Source organism: Salvelinus sp. IW2-2015, linkage group LG17, assembly GCF_002910315.2.
Source record: "Salvelinus sp. IW2-2015 linkage group LG17, ASM291031v2, whole genome shotgun sequence".
Lineage (NCBI taxonomy): Eukaryota > Metazoa > Chordata > Actinopteri > Salmoniformes > Salmonidae > Salvelinus > Salvelinus sp. IW2-2015.
The window spans coordinates 9723915-9739017 of NC_036857.1; the positions used below are offsets into that span (position 1 = coordinate 9723915).

Here is a 15103-nt window from a genome sequence, read left to right on the forward strand (position 1 = left end):
CTAGTCTGTACCTGTAGACATGAATTACATTTCAGTCATGGAAAGATAGAGGGGAACAAGGCCTGAGATTCTCAGTGACCGCATGAATTTAAAGTTATTAAACCCGTATACCCCAGGAAGCTCCAGACGGACTGATTTTAGCATGATGATGGACTCCTTATATCTCCCAGTAGTGGAGCAGAAGGCGATCACTCTTTCACCACACGCTATAATGTAATGCAATGAAAAATGATCCCTCATCATCACTAAACAGCAGTATCGAAACCCTCAGAGAACCCACAGTACAGTGGAGAACCTGGACATTAAAATCCACATTAGACTTCCGTCCTATAACAATCTACAGGTAACTGCCAAAATAAAGGAAACACTTGAGTAAATACATACTGTATTGAAAGCAGGTTCCAGACAGGTGTGGTTCCTGAGTTAACTAAGCAATTAACATCCCATCATGCTTAGGGTCATAGTGTCTGTGTCTGTGTCAGTCACCAGATCTCAACCCAATGGAACACTTATGCAAGATTCTAGAGTGGCGCACGAGACAGAGTTTTCCACCACCGTCAACAAAACACCAAATTATGGAATTTCTCGTTGAAGAATGGAGTCACATCCCTCCAATATACTCCCAGACACTTGTAGAATCTATGCACTGAAGCTGTTCTGGGGGCTGTTTCTGTTGGTGTCCTTTATTTTGTCAGTTACCTGTATCTGTCCCACTGGTACTGTAGACCTGGAGGATTAGTTTTCACCTCTGTTGTTTAAACCACTGTTTCCAGACCCTGGTCCTCGAGTACGCCCAACAGTACACATGTTTATATTAACCCTGGACAAGCACACCTGATTCAACTTATCATCAAGTCCTCAATGAGTTGAATGCGGTGTGGTTGTCAAGGGCTACAACAGAAACTGTGTACAGTTGGGGGTACTCAAGGACCAGGATTAGGAGACACTGGTTTAAACCACCTCATTCATTACATTTACATTACATTTAAGTCATTTAGCAGACGCTCTTATCCAGAGCGACTTACAAATTGGAAAGTTCATACATATTCATCCTGGTCCCCCCTTGGGAATTGAACCCACAACCCTGGCGTTGCAAGCGCCATGCTCTACCAACTGAGCCACACGGGACCACGTGTGGCATTCAACTCATTACTGACTGTCAAATTACCTACAGGACAACTGCAATACTGAGCTTCTACTTTGAGGTTCTCATGAGGGTGGTTTGTACGTAGTGTAGATGGCTCATAAACACACAGCCAGACTAATCCTGAACCAGGCTGTAACCATAKACCTTTAGAGGGAAGAGTCTGTATGACCCCATCAATGAGATGACCTATGAGATGTAATGTGACTAATGTGCTGCATTTATATGTAACATGATCTAGGTGATGTCCTGGAAGCACATAAACAGTAATGAGGTTCTCTTTTTGATCTTCTCTCTGTCCTTTCAATGCAGATTGGATCTCTCCACCACGGTCTAGGATGTGTAAGTACATGTTCACAGTTTTCATGTAACCACCATGTAATCACTAGGGCTGTAGTGGTGACCGTATTACCGGCAGTCACGAGTCATGAAGGCAGTCAAATTCCACATGACCGTTTAGTCACAGTACTTAGGCTTCTCCAAGCTCTGATACTGCTGATGGTCATTAGTAGCCTACCAAACATGCCAACTGCCTGGTACTCAGCACTCTATTGTCCCTCTAATCACTCTGACATAAATGGAAATGAGATCATGTTGTACAACATTTCTATAGGCTATGCAATTGCGTGAGAAAACAGAGGTATGGCCTCTATTAAAAAGAGGAGGTTCCCATCAGCTTTCTATAGGCTAGGCCTACTATATTTATTTCTCAACTTTCCTAGTATTAAGCACATTGCTTGTCTTTACAACAGGAGTATCGCCTACCGGGCTGGCATGAAAATGAACCACGGGAAAAGCATCCTCCATTCGCTATTTAAGTGCATGCAGTTGAAGTCGGAAGTTTACATACACCTTAGCCAAATACATTTAAACTCAGTTTTTCACAATTTCTGACATTTAATCCAAGTAAAGATTCCCTGTCTTAGGTCAGTTAGGATCACCACTTTATTTTAAGAATGTGAAATGTCAGAATAATAGTAGAGAGAATGATTTATTTCAGCTTTTATTAAGTTTACATACACAAAATTAGTATTTGGTAGCATTGCCTTTAAATTGTTTAACTTGGGTCAAACGTTTCGGGTAGCCTTCCACAAGCTTCCCACAATAAGTTGGGTGAATTTTGGCCCATTCRTCCTGACAGAGCTGGTGTAACTGAGTCAGGTTTGTAGGCCTCCTTGCTCGCACATGCTTTTTCAGTTCTGCCCACACATTTTCTATAGGATTGAGGTCAGGGCTTTGTGATGGCCACTCCAATACCTTGACTTTGTTGTCCTTAACCTCTCTAGGCTAGACGGGACGCTACCGTCCCACCTGACCAGCATCCAGTGAAAGTGCAGGGCGCCAAATTCAAACTACAGAATTGTAAATATTTAACATTCTTGTTAATCCAGCCACGGTGTCAGATTTCAAAAAGGCTTTACGGCGAAAGCAAACCATGCGATTATCTGAGGACAGCACCCCATCAAACAAACACAGACAATCATATTTCATCCCGCCAGGCGCGACACAAAACTCAGAAATAACGATATAATTAATGCCTTACCTTTGAAGAGCTTCTTCTGTTGGCACTCCAATATGTCCCATAAACATCACAAATGGTCCTTTTGTTCGATTAATTCCATCGTTATATCTCCAAAATGTCCATTTATTTGGCACGTTTGATCCAGAAAAACACCGGTTCCAACTCGCACAACATGACTACAAAATATCTAATAATCTACCTGTAATCTTTGTCCAAACATTTCAAACAACTTTCCTAATACAACTTTAGATATTTTTTAACGTAAATAATTGATCAAATTTAAGATGGGATAAACTGCGTTCAATAACGGATAAAAACAAAGTGAAGCGAGCTTTCAGGTCGCGCATCCCAACCACAACAGTACACTAGACTCGACCCTCGTTCTGAACCTCGTTCGACCCTACTTCTTCATTACACAAAGGAAAAACATCAACCAATTTCTAAAGACTGTTGACATCCAGTGGAAGCGATAGGAACTGCAAGCAAGTGCCTTAGAAATCTAGATCCACATAGAAAACCCATTGAAAACACTGGCACCTCAAAAAAYAATATCCTGGATGGTTTGTCCTCGGGGTTTCGCCTGCCAAATAAGTTCTGTTATATTCACAGACATCATGTTTTAGAAACTTCAGAGTGTTTTCTATCCAAATCTACTAATAATATGCATATCCTAGCTTCTGGGCCTGAGTAGCAGGCAGTTTACTTTGGGCATGCTTTTCATCCGGACGTGAAAATACCGCTCCCTAGCCTAGAGAGCTTAAGCCATTTTGCCACAACTTTGGAGGTATGCTTGGGGTCATTGCCCATTTGGAAGACCCATTTGTGTCACGCCCTGGCCTTAGTTATCTTTGTTTTCTTTATTGTTTTAGTTAGGTCAGAGTGTGACATGGGGGAAGTATGTGTTTTGTATTGTCTAGGTTTTTTTTGTATGTTTATGGGGCAGTGTTTAGTCTAGGTGTATGTATGTCTATAGTTGCCTAGATTGGTTCTCATTAGAGACAGCTGTCTATCGTTGTCTCTGATTGAGAGCCATATTTAGGCAACCATAGTCATTAGGTAGTTTGTGGTGATTGTCTATGTCTATGTTGCTTGTTAGCACTTAGTTTGTATAGCTTCACGTTCGTCGGTTTATTTGATTTTGTATAGTGTTCGTTTCGTTTTCGTCTTCGTCTGATAATAAAGAAGATGTATTCATTTCACGCTGCGCCTTGGTCCTCTTCTCTTCCACGTTACGACGATCGTGACAGAATCACCACCAAAACCGGACAAGCAGCAGCTGATACAAGGCAGCAGCAGCGATCGCAGGACTATGGGAATTGGGAGGAATATTAGACGGCGGAGGACCCTGGGCACAACCAGGGAATATCGCCGCCCAAGGCAGAACTGAGGCAGCGAAAGCAGAGAGGCGCCGGTATGAGGAGCTAGCACGCAGAGCGGCTGGCAACCCCGAAAATTTCTTGGGGGGCTCTCGGGAGTGTAGCTGGGTCAAGTAGAGACTTGAGCCAGCTCCCCGTGCTACTGTGAGAAGCGAAGATGGAACCAGAGCCAGTCGAGGTGGAATTGGAGGTGAGTAAGGGGAGTGAAGCTGAGACTGTGGATGAATTAATGGGGAAATTGGAGGAGAGGAAATTAGGGATTGCTGGTGTGGAGCATAAAGCACCGCATCCGCTTGAAGGAGCGTGTGCTGGATTTGATGTCACCTGAGTCAGCTCTCCATACTCTCCTGAGGTGCGTGCTAGCAGTCTGGTGAAGACTGTGCCAGCACCACGCACCAGGCCTCCTGTGCGCCTCCCTCCCTGCCACGTCCTGTGCCAGCTCCCGAGTCCCAGCTCTCAGCCGCCAGACACCACTCCTCTGTGGCACACCCCTCGCACTCGCCCAGTGGTGAGTTTCCCAGCCCAGTACCACCAGTGCCAACACACGCACAAGACCTCCTGTACGTCTCCAAGCCCTGTACGCACTGTTCCTTCTCCCCGCACTCGCCCTGAGGTGCGCCCACCGTCCCTCCCGGTACCACCAGTGCCGGTACACGCACCAGGCCTATAGTGCGCCTTGAGAGTCCAGTGGCACTGTTCCTGCTCCCCGCACTAGCCCTGTGGTGCGTGTCTCCAGTCGGTACCACCAGTTCCGGCACCACGCACCAGCCTACTGTGCGCCTCAGCAGGTCAGAGTCGGCCGTCTGCCAGCCGCTGCACTGCCCGTCTGCCATCGCCGCCTTGCACTGCCCGTCTGCCCAGCGCCGCCTCGCTGCCCGTCTCCCAGCGCCGCCTGAGCTCCGTCTGCCCAGCGCAGTTTGACTGCGCTGCCACCCATCGAGCTCGCCTGCCCAGCGCCATCTGAGCTGCCTGCCTGGCCAGCGCCATCTGAGCTGCCTGCCTGCCCAGCGCCATCTGAGCCGCCCAGCTGCCTGCCCACGCCATCTGAGCCGCCTGCCTGCAGGCCATCTGAGCCGCCCGTCTGTCCCGAGCCATTAGAGCCGTCCGTCAGTCAGGAGCCGATAGAGCCGTCCGTCAGTCAGGAGCCCCAAGCGCCCGCCAGTCAGGAGCCGCCAGAGCCGCCCGCCAGTCAGGAGCCGCCAGAGCGCGCCGCCAGCCACAGCCCTAGTAACAACCTATATTACTCAGCAAAAAAATAAACGTCCTTCTTTCAGGACCCTTCTTTCAAAGATATCGTAAAAATCCAAATAACTTCACAGACTTCATTGTAAAGGTTTAAATACGTGTCCCATGCTTGTTCAATGAACCATAAACAATTGAGATGACATGCACCTGTGGACGGTCGTTAAGACATTAACCGCTTACAGACGGTAAGTAGCAATTAAGTCCACAGTTATGAAAACTTAGGACACTAAAGAGGCCTTTCTACTGACTCTGAAAAACACCAAAAGAAAGATGCCCAGGGTCCCTGCTCATCTGCGTGAATGTGCCTTATGCATGCTGCAAGGAGGCATGAGGACTGCAGATATGGCCAGGGCAATGAATTGCAATGTCCGTACTGTGAGATGCCTATGACAGCACTACAGGGAGACAGGGCGGACAGCTGATCGTCCTCGCAGTGGCAGACTACGTGTAACAACACCTGCACAGGATCGGTACATCCGAACATCACACCTGCGGGACAGGTACAGGATGGCAACAACAACTGCTCAAGTTACACCAGGAACGCACAATCCCTCCATTAGTGCTCAGACTGTCCGCAATAGGCTGAGAGAGGCTGGACTGAGGGCTTGTAGGCCTGTTGTAAGGCAGGTCCTCACCAGACATCACCGGCAACAACGTCACCTATGGGCACAAACCCACCGTTGCTGGACCAGATAGGACTGGCAAAAAGAGCTCTTCACTGACGAGTTGCTGTTTTGTCTCACCAGGGTTGATGGTCGGATTTGCGTTTATCGTCGAAAGAATGAGCTTTACACCGAGGCCTGTACTCTGGAGCGGAATCGATTTGGAGGTGGAGGGTCCGTCATGGTCTGGGGCGGTGTGTCACAGCATCATCGGATTGAGCTTGTTGTCATTGCAGGCAATCTCAATGCTGTGCGTTACAGGGAAGACATCCTCCTCCCTCATGTGGTACCCGTCCTGTAGGCTCATCCTGACATGACTCTAGCATGACAATGCCACCAGACATACTGCTCGTTCTATGCGTGATTTCCTGCAAGACAGGAATGTCAGTGTTCTGCCATGGCTAGCGAAGAGCCCGGATCTCAATCCCATTGAGTACGTCTGGAACCTATATTAAATCGGAGGGCTAGGGCCATTCCCCCCAGAAATGTCCGGGAACTTGCAGATGCCTTGGAAGAGTGGGGTAACATCTCAAAGCAAGAACTGGCAAATCTGGTGCAGTCCATGAGGAGATACACTGCAGTACTTAGTATCTGATGTGGCCACCAGCTGCATTGACTGTTACTTTTGATTTTGACCACCCCTTTGTTCAGGGACACATTATTCAATTTCTGTTAGTCACATGTCTGTGGAACTTGTTCAGTTTATGTCTCAGTTGTTGAATCTTGTTATGTTCATACAAATATTTACACATGTTAAGTTTGCTGAAAATAAACGCAGTTGACAGTGAGAGGACGTTTCTTTTCTTTCTTTTTCTTTTCTTGTTTTCCTCACCCACAATTTATATGTAAGTCAGGGCTATGCATGTACAGTCAGCTCCATCATTATTGGCACCCTTGATGAAGATGAGCAACAAAGACTGTATAAAATAAATAATACAAATGCTGAACTATATTGTATGCTCCAAAAAAAAATGTATTATATTATTTTATACTAATTCAATTGCTATGAGATTGGGGTAAAAATGATTGGAACCCCTGTTTTCAATACTCCAACGCCCTCGCCTTGCGAAGATAACGACACTGAGCCTTTTTCTAAAATGTTTTTTAAGATTGGAGAACACATTAGGGGGATCTTAGATCATTCCTCCATACAGAATTCCTCCATACAGAATCTGCTCTTATGAACTGCCCTCTTCAATTCAAGCCACAGGTTTTCAATGGGATTCAAGTCCAGCGATGAGATGAGCAATTGTATTAGTATAAAAAAATGTAATTTTCTAACTTTTTTAGCATACAATCTAGCTCAGTATTTGAATTATTTATGTTATACAGTCTTTTTTTGCTCATCTTCATCAAGGGTGCCAATAATGATGGCCCTGACTGTACTTGTATTTAGTGTTAGGTCTAAACTACCATCACCCGGTCTTACTGTATCAGGATGCCTAAAATCATCCAAGTCCTGTGGATACTTGTTGTTTCAGACTACTTTAGTTGGATTAAGGGTCTACTTTCCCCTGAAAGCCCACACCTATTACTGAGATGAGCAGGATCTCTTTTGATGCTCCTGTAGACAGAGTCAACACATATAAATTCCTAGGTGCTAGTGAGCTGCAGTGTTTACTGACTGTATGCTGAGCCAGGCATATATAACTGCCAGGAACAGACCAGACAGATGCCACACACACACTGCCACACACACTGCCACACACACTGCCACACACATGCCAACACACACACACACACACACACACACCACACACACACACACACACACACACACAACACACACACACACACACACACACACACACACAAACAGAAGCCTCACACAGACAAGACATTTGTTAGAGTGGGTATTATTAGTCATGAATGTTTTAGGGGTGAGAAGTGCTGAAAGATTGTTCTGAATATATTTAGGAGAATAATAAACGATGTAACTTCTGTAACCTATATGCTTGCAGGCTTCTGTTCTACAGCCATTACAGTTTACATAAATCATATTATTCTACATTACACTGTTTAATAATCATATTATCTCATGACACTGTTTACATAATCATATTATTCTACATTACACTGTTAAATAAATCATATTATTCTACATTACACTGTTACATAATCATATTATTCTACATGAACACTGTTTAACATAATCATATTATTCTACATAACACTGTTTACATAATCATATTATTCTACATTAACACTGTTTACATAATCATATTATTCTACATGACACTGTTTACATAATCATATTATTCTAGCATGACACTGTTTACATAATCATATTATTCTACATTACACTGTTTACATAATCATATTATTCTACATTACACTGTTTACATAATCATATTATTCTACAGGAAAATGATCTACCAGCTCCTGCTTTTCATGAATTTTCATTGGATGAATCAGACCGTTTTAATTTGCTGGTATTAAACTTTTATGAGCACATTGTTTGAGGGAATAAATGACAGATGTGTTTTGGTCTAAGGGAACCTAGTCTAATTACTCTGTGTCCCCCTGACTCCCAAACAAACTAGGGTGGTGAAAGCACCTCTCCAAACGACAATGAATACATTAGGATGAATAATGTAACAAGGAGAAACAGCAGCACCAGGGGGTTTATAGCACACTATTCAGACATCATTAAAAGCCGTTTCCTTTGCACTCCTCACACTAAATCATCCTAAAATGGAGGCTCATAGTTTCCGTTTTTATTTCCCTGTTGGCATAGCTGAGGGTGTGTGCGTGCATATATCTGAGTGTGTGCATTTCTAATATGACCCCAAAATATAACTGTTTTTAAGGAGTAAAAACTGTTCTATTTTGGGGTCATATTTATTTGTGGCCTGAGCTCAGTGCCTGACCTCTGAGTGTTAGGGAGTAATGTTGTTGTTTTGGCTTCTAGGTCCTGTCCCTGCCCCATCGCAGGCTGGTCTGCTACTGCCGGCTGTTTGAAGTGCCGGACCCCAACAAGCTCCAGAAGCTGGGCCTGCACCAGCGGGAGATCTTCCTGTTTAATGATCTTCTGGTGGTACGTCTCCTTCCTTTCTCCTATCCTATCCTGTCCTAAATATGATAATTCTAGCCTCACAGCAACAACAATGATCCAATCTTTTTAGTTTAAACCTCTTAAATTCTCTCTCTTTCTTGCCCCCACAGTATAACTTGTGTATTTGGCTGTGTGTTTGTTTGTGTGTTTATTTGGGTACAGGTGACAAAGATTTTCCAGAAGAAGAAGAACTCTGTGACATACAGCTTCAGGCAGTCTTTCTCTCTGTATGGGATGCAGGTTCTGATGTTTGAGAACCAGCGTAAGTGGCACAGACCTCTCACTCCCAATTCACCATCTCCCCAATGTGTTAGCCCAGCATGCTTAAAGTGCATTCGGAAAGTATTCAGACCCTTGACCTTTTCCAGCCTTATTCTAAAAGTGATTKAATTGTTTTTTCTCATCAATCTACACACAATAACCCATAATAACAGAGCAAAAACTGGATTTTTTCATTTTTAGCACATTTAGAAAAAATGTAAACTTAAATATCACATTTACATAAGTATTCAGACCCTTTACTCAGTAATTTGTTGAAGCACCTTTGGCAGCGATGACCGCCTCGAGTCTTCTTGGGTGTGACGTTAAAAGCTTGGCTCACCTGTATTTGGGGAGTTTCTCCCATTCTTCCCTGCAGATCTTCTCAAGCTCTAATAGGTTGGATGGYGAGCATCGTTGTACAGCTATTTTCAGGTCTCTCCAGAGATGTTCGATTGGGTTCAAGTCTGGGCTCTGGCTGAGCCACTCAAAGATATTCAGAGACTTGTCACAAAGCCACTCCTGCGTTGTCTTGGCTGTGTGCTTCATTGTCATGTTGGAAGGTGAACCTTTGACCCAGTCTGAGGTCCTGACCGCTCTGGAGCAGGTTTTCATCAAGGGTCTCTCTGTACTTTGCTCCATTCATCTTTCACTCGATCCTGACTAGTCTCCCAGTCCCTGTCCCTGAAAAACATCCCCACAGCATGATGCTGCCACCGTCATGCTTCATCGTAGGGATGGTGCCATGTTTCCTCCAGACGTAACGCTTGGCACTCAGGCCAAAGAGTTCAATCTTGGTTTCATCAGACTGTTTTCTTATGGTCAGAGTCCTTTAAGTGCCTTTTGGKAAACTCTAAATGAGCTGTCATTTGCCTTTTACTGAGGAGTGGCCTCCGTCTGGCCACTCTACCATAAAGGCCTGATTGGTGGAGTGCTGCAGAGATGGTTGTCCCTCTGGAAGTTTCTCCAATCTCCTCAGAGGAACTGAGCTCTGTCAGAGTGACCATGGGGTTCTTGGTCACCTCCCTGACCAAGGCCCTTCTCCRCCGATTGCTCAGTTTGGCCTGGCGTACAGCTCTAGGAAGAGTCTTGGTGGTTCCAAACTTCTTCCATTTAAGAATGATGGAGGCCACTGTGTGCTTGGGGACCTTCAATGCTGCAGACATTTTTTGGTACCCTTCCCCAAATCTGTGCCTCAACACAATCTATCTCGGAGCTCTACGGACAATTCCTTCAACCTCATGGCTTGTTTTTTTTCTCTGACATGCACTGTCAACTGTGGGATCTTAAATAGACAGGTGTGTATCATTCCAAATCATGTCTAATCAGTTGAATTTACCACAGGTGGTCTCCAACCAAGTTGTAGAAACATCTCAAGGATGATCAATGGAACAGGATGCACCTGAGCTAAATTTCGAGTCTCATAGCAAAGGATCTGAATACTATCTATTTTTTAATTTGCAAAAATATCTAAAAACCTGTTTTAACTTTGTCATTATGGGGTATTGTGTGTAGATTGAAAACAATATATAATTTAATACATTTTAGAATAAGGCTTTAAAGTAACAAAATGTGGAAAAGTTCACTGGTCTGAATACTTTCTGAATGCACTGTATATAGTACATCCCACTGGGTATAATTTACCACAGAAATATATCTAACCGTCCTGTGATGATGGAATGAGACACTGTTTATACTTTCAAAACATCAGACAGATTTTCGGAACGTGTTCTTTTAAACTTCATCTGTGGTCGATGGACCTAGTTTTAAAGGTCTCTCTAGCTCGCTTGCTCTSTCTCTTGTCCAGATTACGGGAATGGAATCAAGCTTACATCAGCCATACCAGGTGCCGACATCAAAGTCCTCATCAACTTTAACGCGCCCAACCCCCAGGACCGCAAGAAGTTTACTGACGACCTGCGGGAGTCCATCGCCGAGGTCCAGGAAATGGAGAAATACAGGATAGAGTGTGAGCAGACATTTTAGCTCTTCCGCTGTCCACCTCCCTCCCTCCCTCCCTCTGTGCGCCCCTCCCTCCCTCTGTCCGCCCCTCCCTCTGTTCCCCTCTCCCTCCCTCCCTCTGTCCGCCCCTCCCTCCCTCCCTAGCCGCCGTGGGTCATGTAAACTCAGTCAAATAGAGGCAGAGAGGGCCTCATGGTCCTCATTACTAATTCACTGTTTATGAGGAGTACTGTTTACAGAATTCACAGGATGGCTATCAGGATGAGGACTATTTATAGAGTTCACAGGATGGCTACCAGAAGAGGAGCTAATTTATAGAGTTCACAGATGGCTACCAGGATGAGGACTATTTATAGAGTTCACAGGATGGCTACCAGGAGGAGGACTATTTATAGAGTTCACAGGATGGCTACAGGATGAGGACTATTTATAGAGTTCACAGGATGGCTACCAGGATGAGGACTATTTATAGAGTTCACAGGATGGCTATCAGGATGAGACTATTTATAGTGTTCACAGGATGGCTACCAGGATGAGGACTATTTATAGAGTTCACAGGATGGCTATCAGGATGAGGACTATTTATAGAGTTCACAGGATGGCTATAAGATGAGGACTATTTATAGAGTTCACAGGATGGCTACCAGGAGGAGGATTATTTATAGAGTTCACAGGATGGCTATCAGGAGGAGGACTATTTATAGAGTTCACAGGATGGCTACCAGGAGGAGGCTATTTATATAGTTCACAGGATGGCTATCAGGAGGAGGACTATTTATAGAGTTCACAGGATGGCTATCAGGATGAGGACTATTTATAGAGTTCACAGGATGGCTACCAAGGATGAGGACTATTTATAGAGTTCACAGGATGGCTATCAGGATGAGGACTATTTATAGAGTTCACAGGATGGCTACCAGGATGAGGACTGTGTTTGTGGGATTCATCAAAGGGAAACACACAGAACACTATTTTTAAGAACCAGTCAAACGTCCAAAAGGATTTAGATGCACTAACAATGCAGCATTTAATTACTATGTATATGCAATAGTTACCGAATGTATACTAATAGTCTATGAGAAAATAAGGCATGTGCCAGTGATGAAATTATATGAGAAAATGTAGAACTATTGTGTGTCTGAAAGCTAGCACTGAAACAAAGACACACTACACACTCCTCACCTTACTCTCTCCCAATTTACCTCCCTACTGTTCTACATTTGTACACACTGTACATKGATTTTTCTATTGTGTTATTGACTGTACGTTTGTTTATGTGTAACTCTGTGTTGTTGCTTTTGTCGCACTGCTTTGCTTTATCTTGGCCAGGTCGCAGTTWATGAYTACTTGTTCTCAACTGGCCTACCTGGTTAAATAAAGGTGAATTGTTTTTAAATAATAATAATGTGTATGTTGATATACAGCTGAGCTGGAGAAGCAGAAAGGGGTGGTGAGGCCCAGTATGTCCCAGAGCTCTGGGCTGAAGAAGGAGGCTGGCAACGGCAACATGAACCGTGCCAGTCTGGACGACACCTACACCATGGGCGAGGGCCTGAAGAGGAGCGCCCTCAGCAGCTCCCTCCGCGACCTCTCCGAAGCAGGTAAGGTCAAAGGTCATCATTGTGTTCACCAGAGGGTCCTTTCCTGGGAGAGACCCTCTGTTTTGTTACCTCCTTACTGGTCCTATAGTGATATAACTCAGAGCATCCAACATTATGTTTTAGAGCACCATGCATTAATTAATGTCAGACTTCTCGCCTCCTCCCCTAAGTTGTATTGATGATCAATCAAACCATTATTCCACTGAGATGTTCCTATGAAATAACTAAAAGGCATACTATACCTGCGCAGGGTGAGACTCCACAGGATCATTGAGCTTAAGGTCCTTTGTAAGTTTAGTCCCAAGATGATTTTCTGATACTGGTGCCCTACCTCAATGTGAAATAGTATTATCATAACCTGGGATATGAAACGAGAAGTAGGTGAGTTCCATAGAAAAATACAAGTTTCTAAATGAATAAGCTATTTGGTATGATATTATCCATAGYCCTACTTTAGAGGATTTGCCTGTTCACTGAAAAGTGATATTGAAGGATGGCTCTCTTCCCTGTATCTGAATCCAAATATACTTTATATCTCAATGAACACCTTTGATTTTTGCACCTTTACGTGTCACATTCTCATTCTTAAATCCCTATTGTTTCTCAAAACATTTCATGACGAGCTTTGCTTGTTATATGTTCAATTAATCTACCATTTATTCACTCACCCTACCAGTCATTCTTCCATTGCTGTGATTCAACCCCACTGAACTCAATGGGGATATGTTCTCATACAATAACTGACAAAAGATGAGATTTGGTTCCAAAATGACAACAAACATCTCATTGTCATGAATATCAGTACTTCACATAGCATCTCTGACTCTAATGCGCAGCACCTTGAGGACATGTCATTCATTCCAGATCTCAGTTATGTTAAGACATCATGGTAACGTAATGAAATCCATATAGGAGTTCTACAGTCCTACTGTATCTCACATTGGGAAGTATTTGCTCTGTTTCCATTGTCATGTTGGATACTGTACTGAAATACTGATATGATAAGGTTAGTCAGTGCTGAAGTCAATAGAACAACATAGCGTATCCACCCTCCTGTGTGTGTGTATGGTTAAGCCCTAACTGTCTAATCGCAGGACGTGGCATGATAGTGTGGTCATTTCCTGTGTTTTTTTCTTTTCTCGTTATTCTCCATCTCATTATGTACTTCCTGATATTTCCATTCCCATTGGGTTTTCTCCTTTCTCCATATGTTGAGACTGTTCCTGTATCCATTGGCTGAGCCTCTAACAGTGGCAAACCGCTCTGTTTGCCCTTGGGCCTTTTCTGTATTTGCTCGTACATCTCATGTGCAACAGCCATTGTATTGCTTTTGATGTTCCTCCGTGACTGTCACTGCCATTGGCTCTCTTCAAAGCCAGTTGTGACCTGCCCTTATGACAATCTACATCTTGTGACAACATTAAATCCCTGTTGTCACATTTTATCAGGACCATTTTAAAAAAAACACTGGATAATCTTCACTAGTTGTAGAGTGTAGTTTGCTAAAGGCTTTGTAGTTATGCAGATGTCCTCAGCTTATTGTTACAAAAATGATTTCCTTGTCCTTTTAAGTTTGAGCCCATGCCGGAGATTCGTTCTAGCATCACTTGAGTGTTTTAGAAAGCTTATTATCAGAAATCTAGGATATATAATATGAATAGTGTAGAAGTACACAGACCAAATGTTTGTCTTTATCTCTGAACAAAGCTGCAAAAGTAATGGACTTAACTTCGCCACAGTAATACCTACCTATCAACCAGTTCCCCACATTCTTCCTGACCCCCTGATCTCACCTCAGCCCAGATTTATCTCAGCTTCCAGTGTACTACTCACAACCCCTGCACTGCCCCCTAGGGGAGAGGAGGGCTGCCTAAACCTCTGTAGTTGATCCAGGAGTGCTGTCCTATCCATCTCTAATCTGTGGTATTGCATGTCTCGGGCAGGCAAGCGTGGGCGCCGCAGCAGTGCAGGATCACTAGACAGCAATATGGAAGTAAGTTGGAAGCAGCTGGTATCCAAGCTACTCTCTATGTGATGATGTGCCCTGTCAAAACACTCCGTACATTTTTTTTGGTCTTGCACCCCCCTCTGCTTCATAGACTCTCAGTTCATTTAGTGTTATGATCATTTTTTTTCTCTCTCGGATGCCTTTTAACAACCTGCCTGCCTCGGTTCGTGTGCATGCATGGGCTGCCTGCCTCTGAAACTGGCCTTGTCTAGATGGGAGACATTTCTTGTTTTGGTCATGTGGCCAGTTTGCCCTTTTTCTTGAAACAAG

At 44.1% G+C, this 15103-nt stretch overlaps 1 protein-coding gene across 1 annotated transcript in view; it reads left to right on the plus strand.

Moving 5' to 3' along the window:
• LOC111976689 (IQ motif and SEC7 domain-containing protein 1-like) overlaps positions 1 to 15103 on the plus strand; it is a 235063-nt gene that overhangs the window by 217662 nt on the left and 2298 nt on the right. Inside the window, 6 exon segments of the mRNA XM_024005711.3 lie at positions 1457 to 1486; positions 8861 to 8986; positions 9167 to 9266; positions 11070 to 11231; positions 12649 to 12825; positions 14769 to 14818. Coding sequence (XP_023861479.1) covers positions 1457 to 1486; positions 8861 to 8986; positions 9167 to 9266; positions 11070 to 11231; positions 12649 to 12825; positions 14769 to 14818 — 645 coding nt within the window.